A 16,178-nucleotide genomic window follows, 5' to 3' on the forward strand; every position below is an offset into this window, starting at 1 on the left:
GGGCCAGGCTAATAGAGGATGAGGGAATCTAGGTATAGAATGGATGGGGGAATGGAGATGGCCAGGCTGATAGAGGAAAGCCACTTGGTACTTTGTGAGGTTTATTCAATTTTTAATGGCAGACAATCTGTCACATTAGGAGGATGGACTACAGACAGGTCACTAAAATTATGGATAAGACTTTACCAAACTACAGGTAGACATCTCAGATGGTAATTTGTCCTGATTTTGTATCAAATGATGTGGCATAATTTCAGTTGTTTATAAGATGAGGTGTAATTTCATGTAAAGCTGATCCTGGCAAGGATTCGAATGTATTTAATGATCAGCACATTTTACCAGCACGTAATAGTGTTATGGCCCCTGATTGACTAAGGATAATCAAATGAATGGTTTGTGGACGCTCCAGGATGAGCATTTTTTCCATCTTATTTGCTATGAAGCTTCGTCTTTGCTATGTATTGGATGAACAACATATTAGGCATCATGAAACTTCCAGATTTGTTTTAAAGCTACACCGTAACAAGATGTTAGACAGCTCAGTAGGTTTTCTTGATTCTTTACAGAGTTAAGACCCTTGGATATCTCTCTGAAATGTCAATATAATGGCTTAAGAACACATGCATCCGCATTTTTTTTTTTCATTTCATCCAAATTTTATTTGAAGCATCATCTTCACATGTTCTTATATTAAAAGGATGATAAAAGAATTTGACCTTTTTTAAAAAAAGATTTCCCTTGAAGGACCTAGAATAGGTACTTTAATGGTTTGTGAACACCCTAGCATTCATAGTTTTAATTTTGATTTCGTTTCAAATATGCTGTAAAATTTCATAACTTAACTAAATATGAGATTCATGATAACTGTTTTGACCATATTTTACAGAGTTGTGTTACATTGGCTTATGAACCCTGAAGCATTCATAGCTTTTGTTTAATTTTAAATATACAATGATTCTCCATCTTGGATAAACCTAGTGGTTCAAAATTTTTGTACAGTATTTATTAAATGTTATTTCCATTTATTTACTGGGCACACATTATGTACACCACCCAGTCTATACTTGGGAAATTTGGCTGCATGGGACAATACCCATGTTAGTAAGACCGTGTTCTCATTACATTTATATATTTTTTAATAGTAATATTTATAGAATCAATATAGATTTAAGATGCAGCCAGTTGGACGATATCAAAATAGGAATGTATGATGCATAAAATTAGATTTAATTTATTTACTTATGACTAACTCGTACTTCGAATGTCTATACCTGTATTTTCTTTCTTTCTTTCCAGGACTATTGTGTGCCCAAATTAGGCAGTTGGTACATAAAATGTTGTTCAGACTGGTCCTAACATCAACCGCTACTTAGGACTACAGTTTTTACACCCACCTATTTGTTGTCTCAATCTTCCAGTTGTATTGTTGCTACAAGATTCAGCTATGTTGAATGCGTTTACTTTTGTAAAAATGGAATACCAGTAACTGTGTGACAAGACTGTAATTATTGTGGATACAGTGAATAAATCAATAAATAAATAATTCATTGTGATAATCAATGAATTGTATGCAGTTATGAACATATTATCATCTCATTGCTTTAACAATTACAGTTTATATTGTTGCAACAAGATAAACCCATATGATGTCAGAAATATTTATCCCATTACAGCTATCATAATACTGTCGCTGATGTTGATATAAAATAATCACTGCATAATACTGCAAATTAATGTTGAACAGACATGTTGCACATAGGGCTGAGTTTTCTGGTATGGAGATATTATTGTATGCCTATGACATGGTATCCATTCTCTCTTTAACGAAATATAGTGTATCTTTTTTATTACTAATAATAGTAACAAACTTGAATCTTTTACTAATATTAATAACATCAGTTTCTTTGTATTAAAGAAGCAGTAGGATTCAGGACAAACACTCATCCACTCGTCCTGACTGAATGAAAATTGGCTAGTAGGGTTCCCATGCTACCGGGAAAAAGTCTGGAGAAATGATAATTTTTTCCAGACCGTGAAAAATCCTTGAGTTTCGCAAATATTCATGAAAGTCTGAGGGAAAACCCAGGAATTTTCCGCCACCAATTGATGCCTGAAACAATCACATACTTGAGTTGTAACTAAACTGATCGTGAGTTAAATTTATTGAGTTCTAACCAGAATATTCAGAGGGTGCAGTATGGATCATTTGGGTCTTGCAGTAAACATATATGCTGAGTGAATCCAAATACTCAGTGGATTAGATTCGTCTAATAGAGTTTTATTTTCAAACTCAGCTCAATATCTATATCTTTCGTTATGTAGAAGGTATGAAAACCAGTCTAGCATCACAAGATGCCAACATGTTTGTGTCAAAGTGTAGCTGCTTACTGGATGGCCAAGCAAACTTAAACATTGTTAGATCAAATGATTCATGCATGAAATCGATATGAAAATTACTTATTTTCTCAGAAATTGTGAGTATTAAAATCGTTATGTCTTTATTCTGCTGAAAGACAAATTAAAACTATGGCATTGATGAAATGTTACCTGGTACTCGTGATTTGCATGGCTAGTCACATGAGTACACAAATCTGACAACCCACATTTTCAAATGTTGTAGAGAAAATTTAAAAAAAATAATTAAATGAAAGTCGTATGCTGGTCGTAATAAAAATACAAAAACGAAACAACACAAAATTCTCCATATTTATATATTCCAAGAACAACTTCTGGAGTTTTGTTGACATGTGCTCTATGCTTGATAAATCAGACTGGCCAGATTGCTGGTTTTTACCAAAAGTATCTGACTTTCATTTAATGTACTTGAATTTCTGTACAACACCATTAAAAAGGAGTTTTTTGTTGATATCACATGACTATTGGACTTCCGATGTCATTTGAGATTTGTGAAGTCATGTGACTAGTAATGCAAATGGCAAGTACTTGGTCAGGTTTCATCTATGCCATAGTTTCGTCTAGTTTGTCAGCAGATTAAAGACATAACGTTTATAATACTTGCCATTTCTGAGAAAATAAATCATTTTCCTATAGATTTCATGCAGGTATGAGTCGACATAAAATTAAATTTGCTAGGCCCACTGGGAGGCAACTACCATATGTCACTGAGCATGGTGGCGGCAAATTCCAAATTTTCGATATGCAATTGCAATGACCCCACACCCCAACCTAAATGTCCAAATATGAAAAATGGGGTGGGAATATTCAGTGGAAACCTGGATTAGAAATGCTATTCATTTTAAGCCGAAATTGTAGTCGAAATTGTTCATTCTCTGAGCCGAAATGAGAAGTTGTCGTTCCTTGTATTATATATTAAAAAACAATACAAGCCCCTGTATCAATACAGGTTTGGGGACTGGTTTAATGAATTACAAGTAGACAAGTTGATTTTACAGAAAATTCAGTCCTTGTTTTTACAGCAGTATATAACTTTGGTCTTTTGTCGAAATTTAAATCAACCCATTTGAAAATATTTTTTAAATGATGGATTTTTAACCAGACCGTCTTAAATGAGATTAGGTTGTTTGAAAAATTTAGTTTGGGATTTTTTTGGATCAGATAAATTAAGGGTTAAACTCTTTTCGTTACAGGACAAGATTTTAATTATTTGCGTTTGTTGTTTTTTATATACTGTAATATATATATATATATATATATATATATATATATATATATATATATATATATATATATATATATATATATATATATATAATTCTTTAGAATTATAGGTTTGAAAGGAAACAAAACTAATTTATGTTCATTATGTTGTTCCCACTTGGCAACATAATGCAGGTCAGCAAAACAATGTTAGAATTTTTATTCTGTACATTGAAATGACTTTACATGCCAATTGATAGGAATATAATGAAACTTGTTTCATGTGATACATTTTGTGGTTTTGTACACGATCATCTTTTCTGACTTAGATGTTTTGGAGAGTCTTGAAAGAGAAACATCTTTAGATTTAGAAAATGGATGTTTTACAATAAAAAATGTTCTTTAATTCCATTTAGTAATGGCCATTAATGAACCTTGAAAAAATTAATTGTTGTTGTTGTTCTAGGGTTTAACGCCATTTTTCAGCACAAGATAGGCTATACATGGCGGCCAGTATAACAGGTGGGAGAAGAACCCTGGAAAACCCAGGGAAGAACCACCGACCCACAAGAACTACTGGCAGGCTTTCCCATGTACCCACGCTAGCCGAGCCTTGGACTCGAACCCACACAGACAGAGGTGAGATGGCAGCAATCCGGAATGGTGAGCGCTTTAGACCACTCGGCCTCTCGGGGCCCCCGAAAAATTTATATCATCCTGGAAAAACCCTGGAAATGACCTAGAAATTTATCTTTAAAAAAAAACGTGGGAACCATGGGCTAGGTTGAGTAAAGCATTACTACATACATCCCTGGGTCAAATAGATGCAGAATAGCAGTCTTTCTGAATTTTGTATCCTTAATGAGTGCCAAAGTTCAGCATTGACCAACATTTTGCATGCATCGGTTATAATGGACTTATGCCTAATTTGCGTACTGATTGTCATACTAGAAAATGTGCAAAATAAACATAATTTATTATTTTACACAGATGCCTGATGTAAGCTTGATACTGAAATGGGTAAATGTAAATCTGATGAGCATATTATGTTGCAGTTTCACATTTAACTCTGATTTTATTATTGGTGTTTGCATTTACAGTGACACTGCAGTAATTTATGCTTTGTTTCCACATAGACAAAGATTCTTTTTTAATGAGTTATTGCATATCTTTATGAGTCAGACCTCTTAGACGTTTAGAGATAGGGAAAATCAAAATTTGTGTTATTTTTCATCTGTTCAGACAATTTTACAGTTGTCACAGGTCACCAATATTTTCAAGACCGAAGCTGTATTGATATATTTTTATGCCAAAGGAGAGATGCCAGCAGATAGTTCTAAAAGCAAGTACTTACTTTTCACAAGAAAATGGCTGCCAATACAAAAAAGGTATTTTAAGTGTCTCAGCTGACTCCTACCAACTTTCACACAGTGCACGCTCTTTAAAGCACATAATGTTGAGACAGCAGCTGACTGGTGAAAATCTTATTTGGGTAATGACCTAGAAATGTTCCCGTTCTTTTGGCTGATCAGCAATATTCCATTTTATGTGTAGCTGTCAAGAATGGAGGTTTGACCAAAATGGGTCATTTCATATAAAAGTTTGTGGAAATTGAGACAGAATTCTTTCAAATGCACGTTACAGACATTCATCTTGTGAAAAGAAATTACATGCTTATATAAATATATGCTGATGTCTTTACTTTGGTGTGATAGTGTATTAATAAAACCACACAGACTAGAAAATATTCATGATCTGGGCAAACAAAACAATGTCTGGTTAGTAACTCTTGCAGCTCCCTCTTGCTAGAAACAAGTGCTTCGGAAATTTTTTGGTAGATGACTTGACCTGATTGTTGCTATAACTCTTGTGTATTGTTCAACAGTTGGTAATGCTTGAAACAGTACTTGAATATACTTTTAAAAGGAAATGTTAATGGTTAAAACAATACTAGAAAATGCTTTTAAAAGGAAATCACAATAATTTCTCAAATATTGTTTCAAATGTTAACATAGATTCTCAAGTGACATGTAAAGAAAAGGGCATTTTTTAAATTATTAAGATTATTTAGAACAGTATGTTTGTGATAGTAAATAAAAACTTAGAAACTGAAATCATTTACATTTTTGTTTGGCTGATTCACACACATTTCATGTATAACACTGTTAACTATTACAACTTGTAAACTAGATATGGAGAACGAATATATATTTCCAGCACAGTCTGATTTGTGTATATTAGACCTCCTTCTAGTTACTTTCAAAGCTGTTTATTTTGATGTGCATCCTTTTTAAACCATTTTTTAAAGGTTTTTTTTGGCAGATAGAAAAAGGAAATTTGGTTTTATGTTCTTCACATTGTGTTTTCTCTGGTTGGGTCTTTCATTTTAGTAACTACAAATCCATGACAAATAGCACCCTGCAAATAAAAGTGAATTGATGAGATAAAAAAATAATTGAAAATCCTATAGATTTTTATTATTTTCCAGTTTAGAATACTGGGTACCATTGTCATTTTGTGAATCAACACATGCAACTTTACATCTGACACATATTTGCTAACTACAGTTACATATAGCCAAATGGTGTGATAGTCTATATGACCCCTCCATAGGGCTATCAGTACAAATTTCATTTGTTGTTCTAGTCATAGACAAGGAGAGCTTATGTACTGGTCTTTTATCTTTCATCCTTCTGTCCATTATTGTTTCTCATAAATACATGACAGATTAACATGAAACTTTACACACTTTCATCCCATGGTCTGATTGGTCATGAATGAAAATGTTGCCACTCAGATTTTCAATAGGGTCACTGCTACAGCCATCTTGAAAATCTTGTTATTGCTACTGCACAATGGATGGTACGATCAGCATGGAGTTTTCACTAAAAGACGTACTTTGATGTCTAGTTGGACCAAAATGAAAATGGCTCTGATTGACACCACAGGATCACAACTCCTTCAGAAAAAGAAAGTTGTATTACCGTGAGGTTTTCAACTGAAGACTTCTTATGAAGCCTTGATGGCTCTCAATGAAAATTATGCCTGTCTGATATCCAGTATGACCACCACAGCAGCCATCTTGACAATCTTGTTACTGCTGCTTCTACCGGATGGAAATCTTATTGACCTGGGATTTTTGCTTAAACACTTCTCTTAATGTCAAGTTGGTTCTAAATGAAAATGATGTGTCCATCGAGAAAATCTTGTTATTGCTGCTCCTGAGTGGATGATCTTATCAACATGGGGTTTTAAAGAAAGACTTTTTATGATGTATGATTAGTCCTAAATGAAAATGTTACCAATCTGATGTCCAATATGGCAACCTTCATGAAAATGGAATCACTAATCCTCCTGAAGAAAAAGTCATTGGAATGGGATTATCACCAGAAGACTGCTTATGATATTTAGTTGGCCCTAAATGAAAATGTTGCCTCTCAGACATCTAATATAGCCTCACACTGACCATCTTGAAAATAATATCACTACTTCTTCTGAATGATCATGTCAGCATGGGGTTGTCACTAAAATACTTAGTCATAACTGAAAGTCATGCCAGTCTGACTTGCTTATGGTTGTAAATGAAAAATTATGCCAGTCTGACGTCCAATATGGCCATTACAATGGCCATGTGGAAAATTTTATTATGGCTACTTTCTACTAGATGGTTGGTCAGATCAACATTGCGCTTTCATCAAAACACTTCTTACCATGTATGCTTAGATCGAAATGGAAATGGTGCAAATCTGATATCCAGCATGGCCATCATGGCAGCCATCTTGAATATCTTGTCATCGTTATTCCTCCATAATGAAAAGTCACATCATCATGGGATTTTCACCAAAACACTTCTTATAATGTCTTCTTGGTCATAAATGATAGTGCTGATTTGACAATATAATGGTGGTCATCTTTAATTTTTTTTATTGCTACTCCTAAAGGGAAAGTAATTTTAATATGGGTATTTTCCAGCAGAGGAGTTTGTATGGTTTCTATTTGGTCCTCAATTAAAATCATACAAATTGACCCTCAATATGGCCATTTTGAAAATGGTATCTCCAATCCATCCAAAACCACAGTGTATCAACATGGGGTTTTCAACCTGCAGACTTCTTGTGATAACTAGTTTGTCCTAAATGAAAATAGTGTCAGTCATGCATCCAAATACGGTTGTCATGAAATTGTTGCTGTTGCTACCATCCCTGAATGGATAGCCGTATTGACATGGGGTTTTCACCGATAGACTTCCAAAGAAGTCTACTTGGCCCAAATTGGAAATGGTGGCAACATGACTTCCAGTATGCCCACAGTTTGAAAGTTTTGTTATTACTAAAGAATACTAGAGATGGTTTCAACACCCAGTGGTTCAAAGGAAGAAAAGTAATATGTCTTGAATTTCTGGATTTTCTTTTTCACCCATTAGAGCACAAGTCCTTTTGTGAGACTATTGTTTTTGGATGGACTGGTAGATTCTGGAATAAAGCATAATTACTGTGAAATTTGAACTTGAATCTTACATGACCCAATTTGTAAAATTTTAATAAAATAAGCTATTCATGCTCAATAGTATTCTTAATTAGAAGAATGCAAGGTTTTATATTTTATGTTCATTGTAAGTTCTGCATCAACTTACAGATACATATTTGTTATAAGTGTTTCATTAATTAGAGGATTTTAATGTACTTTGGCACTCTCTTGTCTTATGGCTCACTCAGTCTTCTGGACAGGTGTGACTGTGAGCAATGTGTGTATATGCCCTTAAACTCCATTACTTTATCCAGATTTATAGTTCTGTAATCATGCACAATTTGTTTCTTCATTTGTTTCATAATACCAAGCCTAAATTATCATTTTACTTACGGATATAACTGTTGGTAAAATAAATATTTATATAACAGTTTCTTTTTGTCTTTTCTTGTTTTACTTGAATTTGCTGATCTAATGTTCACAAAGTAAGGATAAAACAAGTAATTTTCATATTGGGTTCTATTATCCTTATTAAGGGTAGCCTTTCTATACTGATCAGAGAGACTCAATAGAATATTAAGTTCCAGTCACAATGTTGCTGTCAGGCCTTTCCATACTGATCAAAGACTCAGTAGATTCCAATCACAATGTTGCTGTCAGGCCTTTCCATACTGATGAGAGCAACTCAACAGAATTTTCAGTTCCAGTCACAATGTTGCTGTCAGGCCTTTCTATACTGATCAGAGAGACTCAAAAGAATTTTCAGTTCCAGTCACAATGTTGCTGTCAGGCCATTCCATACTGATCAGAGACTCAGTAGATTCCAGTCACAATGTTGCTGTTAGATCTTGAGAGCATTGCTACTGAAGGAAATATAAAATTTGTGTACGGATGTATATTTAGGGTTTTAAAGCACATCAGCACTGTCATGGCTAGTAAACTTTGGAATAGAAAAAGCACAAAATACAGTGATAAAGCTATGAAAGGGTACAGGCCTTAAAACACATAGTCCAATTTTTAATGTGAACTGCACACTTTTAAAAAAGTCCAAGACATTTTCACCTTGTACGTCAGTGAAGGACTGATCCATGACAAAAGGGTTGCCTCTGTTTCATCTATTAGTCACCTCTTAGCAACAGATGTAAAATCATCTCATTAACATGTGTGAATGTTGCTGATAATCAAACTTGTTGATACAAGCTTATATACCAGTTCTCAAAAATGGATAAGAAATATAAACAGATGCAAGATCACCTCATGTTTCCTTTTCTTCCTCTTTTGTTTGACCACCTGATCAAAGGTCTCCATCCATCAAAACATGATTGTGAACAATGTATAGGCTTTATTTTCAACCGATTTTGATCAGACTTGGTATGCAGAGTTTATATCATCGAGATGTTAGATGACATTTTTCCATTAAAACAAGCACAAGCTAAGAATAAAATAGCATTTGTAAATCAAGGTCCTGCATGTCAGAAAATAAGGTTTCTGCCAATAATCTAGTGACACAAAAATGTTCTGGACTTGGATCACAATTATATTTCCAATTTACTTTCTTTATTTGTTTTGCAGTACTGAAATTTTCCACTCTGTCTAACTCATAATAAATCACATGCAAGGCTAAAGTACCCTGAAAGATGAACTCTCGCATTTCTTTGAGAGACTCATCTGTAAACATTGCAATGTGCACTGGGTTACAGATTTCACTTTTGGATCAGCATCAGTGGATCATTACTAACCATGCACTGTTGCCAAAATACACAAAAACAACCACACTATAATGATAAATAAATAATAAACAATTACATGTACCTTTAAATCAATACCTAGAATGCCTAAATCTAACTTGTGTATCACTAACACATTGAGAGTGGTAATAATGGGACTACATACATGGGTACTGAACCAGAAGTAACTATTGTAACCCGAGTCCATATCTTCACCCATTTGTAGACTGGTTCCCATTCTTCAATATCATTAGTATCACAAATCCTATATCTTTCCCCAGCTAGACTGGTTCCCATTCCTTCACAATGTCAGTACCATGAATCCTATATCTAAACCCATCTCTAGACTGTTTCCCATTCTTCTATATCGATGGTACCAGGAGTCCTATGTCCTCACCCATTTCTAGACTGGTTCACATTCTGCCATATCATTAGTGCCAGGAGTCCTATACCTTCACCCATTGCTAGACTGGTTCCCATTTTTCCATATGATCTCAGATCACAATTATTACGCCAATTAATTAACCAAAATCAGGAAGATAGTCCAAGTAAATTGTGCCTTGGTTGTATGGTCTGTTTGCCAGCAACTTAATAATAGTAATAATAATAATAATAAAGATTTTATTGAGGGTGACTCAATCAGTTACAAAACAAGAACAAATCTATCTTCAGACCATCAAAGATGTATGTTGTTGTTGTGGATTTAATGCAATATTTCAGCACATGGTATGCTATACATGGCAGCCAGTATAACTGGTGTAGGAAGAACCCTGGAAGTACCACTGGCCCACGGGAAGCTACTGGCAAGCTTTCTCATGTACCCTGGCCAAGCACTAAACTCGAACCCATGCAGACAGAGTTGAGATGGCAGTGAGCCATAACTGTGAGTGTTTTAGACCATTCGTCCACCCAGGGCCCCCAAAGATATATGTACCAATATATACAGAGTGCAATCAATCACAAAACCATATCACATGTACATGCTCAGATACATTAGTTATCTTCACAAAAATTACAGACTAGTTAACTATACTTATGAATTGTAAACACACTAACAGATGAAGTTATTACCAGTCAAAGTTAAACTCCTGGATAACACATTCCGACATATCCAGAAATGTAGCTGGAGGAGGTTGATATGCCATATTGATACTAATTGAGATTTAAGTTTCATCCATTTACCGGTAATATCCCGATGGTGAAAAGCTGATATGCTAGGAGACTTTTTTAAATTTCTTTTGAGATGTTATGCAATATAATGGCTTCAGAGTACTGAAAACTATTTTTAAATAATTCTTTCTTTGGTTTCGGAATTATGAAGTTTGGGCCGTCATTGATCAAAGGTTTGGGCTGCTGCTGGTTTCTCTGCATTTAAAATTGTGGTGGACTTAGCAGAAACTTTATACATCATTTTGGCATCTGCAGGTGAAGTCGTTCTTGAAAAAGTAGGATGTTTACAGTATCCCTTGTCTCTATAAATGTTTCTAGGTTGCCCATATGAAAGGGTAGACCTGAAACTTTATGAAATTATATAGCATTGGTTATTGTTAATGAAAACAGTAGGATGTGTAATGTCCCTGCTTTCTAGGTCATGTGGATGCTTTTTGTTACTTGTTTGATATCAGTTTGTTTACATTAGTAATACACAAGAAGCAGTCAGTCAACCTTTTATGAAACCTTGCAGTATTTATTGAACAAAGGGGGTTAATGTGTAGCAAACATCGATAGAGGTCTATCAGTTATGGTAAAAGTGGCATAGTGTTGACTCCTGCATAAAAGAGAAGAAAAATAATTGTGGTCTGAGGCCATATCATTAGTACTGTGAATCCTATGTTAAGTTGCCTTAAGGTCTCACTGGACAGTTTCATATTCTAACACCCCACTAAAGTAGAGGGCATGAGAGTTGTATTTATAAATTCACACAGAAACTAAATTTGCAATTTGGATTACATTTACCTAGCATTCGACTTGAAAATGGTTTGTTTTATTACGGTAGACTAGCATTGTAGATCCAACTCATAACCTGGGATGCAAATGTAAAGCCGATTTGATTTACATACCTATTCATGGACTCAGGTCACAATTATTATTTCCAGTTCAGTACTTAAAAATGTAGTCCTATTCTATTTTTTTAGCATTTTTCCACTCATTTTGTTGGTTATGCACATGTTAGATATAAACATTCTTGGTATTGATTTAAAGGAAAGTTTTGATTCTTTAGAATATGAGCATTATGGTATGGCTGTCTGCATTCATTTTGGTGACATTGTACAGTGGGTAGTGAGGCATTGTTGCTGATCTGTAAGTGAAATATGTTCCCGCTGCTCATTGTTTTGTTTACATTCCAGCCATTAAAAAAAATGCCAATTAACCTATGACACGAAAACTTCACCATGAGTACATCTTTGAAGATATTTTAGAGTAAGATATGATTTAAATATCTGGACACATTGGCAAATTCAATACCAACAAACAAATGTTGGGTTTACAGTATACAGGAAAATAAATTGTGACCTTAGGCTGTATGCATGAGCAGCAGAGAGGGTGAACAGACCTTTTACTGAAATGTCATTTTAAAAACTAAGACCTCATACGAAAAAATAAAAAATATAAGCGTAATAACGCTAAACCAAAGCCTCTAACTTTACGAAGAGTTTCTCTAATTGGGTTAGTTTATTTTGTTACTTTATTTTTGTCGTTTGTGTTTTTCTAAATTTGTGTGTGCTTTTGTTTACCCACCGAATGTTTCATTGAGGTCGCACCCTCTCTGCTGCTATAATTAGATCATTATTATATCAACCAAATATCTTATCAAGACCTACACGATATCTTGTTCTAGGATTGTGTAAATTTATTGTTATAAATCCGCGTGGACCAGATTGTGCTTTTGAAAAGAAGTTTTTAAACTTAATCTTGTCCATGTCTCCACAAAAACCAGGTTTGATGAATAGTATAGATGTTAAAAACGTTAAAATTAAAATAAAAAACGTAAAAAACGCGTTTTTCGAGGTAAAATAAAAAACGAAAACAACTTTTTATCATCTATGATGAATAGTTCGCAGTGTATGTGTATCAACTCCATTAAACACAACTAAAATATTACAATTGTCTCTGATGATTTTAGGTATTTGTGTATATTACTGAGTAACATAAATCACATCAGTATTTTTTTGCCTTTCGCGAGAAAATATTCTTGCTGGATTTGTTTGTTTGTTTGTCAAGCATAACATCATCTATACACAACTAAATTATTCATAAATCTATCTAATTCATCTATGGACGGTACTTCATTAATATCTGTAATAAAATTAATAATATCATTGCCATCTTCATTTAATAACTTTGCGTTTTCATTAAAATCTCTAAGTACATCACAACATCTCTGATCATGAACTGACGGAGCTACTAACACAACTTTTCCCATTTGAGCCATCTCTTATTATTATCATTCTGATGGAATTCGGTAATGCTGAAATATGTTTTACTGGCTCTTGTTTTCGTGTCGCTGAAAAATCAATGATATCCTTGTTGTAGAAATATAATAAAAAATATGGATCTATACTGTGTTCGATGTAGAGCATCCACCCCCACAAGTGGATTAGCAACAATAATAACAACAAATAAAAAGCATGCACTTACGGGTAAATGTGTAAAATGTGGTACAAATAAATATAAATTTATTTCTAATAATAAAATTGGTGGGGATATCACTACTTCATTAGGAAAATTACCAGGAACTCCTTGGGCTAAATACCCAGGAGAAAAACATCTTCCCGGATATAATTATTGTGGTCCTGGAACCAGACTTGATATCCGACATGACGAGCGAGATCAACCAAAACCTGGAGAGTATCCTATAAATGATATCGATCGAGCATGTCACGCTCATGATGTAGCTTATAAAAGTAACAATCTGCAACAACGACATTATGCAGATGTGAAATTCATGCATTAAATTCTATAAAAAAATAAATCTTTCAGAGAATCATTAGCTATTTGGTTGGTAAGATCTGCGATGAAAGGTAAATTATTAGTCGGAGCCGGTAATTAATCATCTAATTATTGAAATAATGGAATTTATTTATTATAGCCCAAACGGATATTGGAGGAGTAGAGCAGCGATTAGTAAACTCGCTGATGCAGCAAATGTTACACGTTCTGCTGCTGAAAAATGGTTAGCACGACATACAATATGGCAAATTTATCTGCCACCACCTAAAAAAGTCAGCATGCACATTTTAATGTCAGCATTCCTAATGAAGTCCATGAAGCAGATATTTTATTTTACCACATGATACTATTAAAATTGGAACACGTCAATTAACATACAAATACGCGTTAAATGTCGTTGACGTTGCAAGTAAATACAAAAAGGCAAAACCGTTATCAACTAAAACAGCAACTGAAGTTTCTTCAGCTTTTGAACAAATTTATCAACAAGGACCATTACGATGGCCACATCTATTACAGGTTGATCCTGGCGAAGAATTTCTTGGTGCAGTATTATGTCTGATGAAAAAACATAACGTCAAAATCAGACGAGGACATACTGCAATTCATCGTGATCAGGCAATTTATTTTCACCGCCTGTGATTTGATTGTTTTTTAATGTTATTGTGGTTCCGTTTTTTTTTTATTGACGCGGACTATAGTTTGTTAATCTGACCAGGAGTCAGACTGACACTTTCATGATGATATGATAACATTTATAAAATACTCGTATTTTTAAATCACCACGCGATTATTTGTTTTTGGAAAACATTACATGTTTTCTACTGGTGCGTCAACGAGTTTCATTCGACCAACAGCGCCTTCAAGCAACATTACCTTGTCGCTGAGTATAACCGCGATTGCTCTGCAATTAACACTGCCACCTGGATTTACTCTTGCTCTGAAGTGTATATCAACGACAGATTGTCTGGATAAATCAAGATGCTCCAGCGAAAAGTAATAAATCGGATATAGGTTTTTAAAATCAAGCTGGGAAATCTGCAGACCAGTGTCCACGTTTTGGTCACGCCCCATAAACGTCATTAACCGGTGATATGCCCGTGCTATTTGATTTTGGTCATAATTCAGTAGTATGTTTTCTTCTGGCTCTTGTTGTCCGTTTATTCGCAAAGAAACTTCAGTAACTCTAAGTCGGTCAAATATCATATGGGAGTGAGTTTGTGAGTTTACTCGATAATAATTCTGAAAAGCAACAAATATATATCTCTGCGAAGAAACACCTTGCTGAGAAGCTATATGCCATGTAAACTGCCCGTTGATGTTAGACTGAACACTATGTGTAGCAATGATTTACCACCTGTGTCCATGAAAGGCAGCATTCGCTATTGTTCGGCGATCGTTGGATTCATTACCGGCATTCACAGCGAATGTTTTGTCAGCGCTACTTTACCAGGATCACCTACGGATCTCCAGATAGCGTCGTCGTCGGAAGCCTTTCTGACAAGGGTAATTGTGTGTTTGGCCCCAAAGATAACTTTTCTAACACCTCGGCAGAACCCAAATATGTGAGACAACGGAATCGTGCATGAAAATCTTCTACGGGTTCCACTCAACATTGCTTTACGCGTTGTAAATCCCAAGTTAAAATCTGTATTAACGCCGTGAACTATCGGCCACACATCGGCGTCAGCATTTTCGGCGAAGTTTCTTGGCCGTCTTATATTATACGGTACGTCGCTGGGAGATTCAGTAATGTCCTTTGCGAATATCATTGTTGAACCGGCTGATCTTGTGTAATCGTCAGAGTATCTTGCTAAACCTATTATTGTTGTGGAAACCTCGACGTCTTTTTGAATTGTCTCGATGTTTCTCCCATCAATCGCGTATGTAGCGCTGTCAAACAACGCCATGATACTGTTATTAACAATGCCGATGTTAACACCGGTCGCGTATTCAGTATCGTCTGCTTTTATAATTTCGCCTTCTACTTCAATAAAAGCCTCAGCGGGTAAAAGGTATCTACTTGTATCATGAACCTGTAGATCAATTTACCGCGTTCATTTGTCAGTCGTGCTTCATAAGAATAAAACTGATAATCACGTACTGATTCATCCTTGAGGACTGGCACGCCCATGTCAAATGCTGTGTCCGATACGCGTTTAAACATTTTATTATAACCGTGTTGATCTAAATCGGGGTCGTGCAAATCTACCAAACCCTCTTCCCGTTATTAAGTTTGAGACAATATTTTGTTCTGCTTCATCAGCCAACTCTGTTAGTTTTTGATTTGCGGCTTGATTTATTATTTTACTGACATTTGCAGGCATTACTTCAGTGCTTGATAATTTCACTGGTTGTGGTCCGACCACTTGTGGTGTGCGTATTAATCGTACTAGTCTATCCTTGATTGCCGAG

General features: G+C 34.9%; 1 protein-coding gene across 1 annotated transcript in view; it reads left to right on the top strand.

The window, feature by feature from the left end:
* LOC149802678 (DNA-directed RNA polymerase III subunit RPC5-like) overlaps positions 1 to 8,520 on the top strand; it is a 57,777-nt gene extending 49,257 nt beyond the window's left edge. Inside the window, exon 18 of the mRNA XM_089952057.1 lies at positions 1,297 to 8,520. Within this exon, the coding sequence (XP_089808183.1) occupies positions 1,297 to 1,356 (60 nt within the window). The 3' untranslated portion in view covers positions 1,357 to 8,520. The remainder of the gene's footprint in view (positions 1 to 1,296) is intronic.
* The last annotated feature ends 7,658 nt before the right edge of the window (positions 8,521 to 16,178 follow it).

The sequence above is a fragment of the Sinohyriopsis cumingii genome, chromosome 3 (genome assembly GCF_028554795.1).
Source record: "Sinohyriopsis cumingii isolate HCF-2022 chromosome 3, ASM2855479v2, whole genome shotgun sequence".
Classification (NCBI taxonomy): Eukaryota; Metazoa; Mollusca; class Bivalvia; order Unionida; family Unionidae; genus Sinohyriopsis; species Sinohyriopsis cumingii.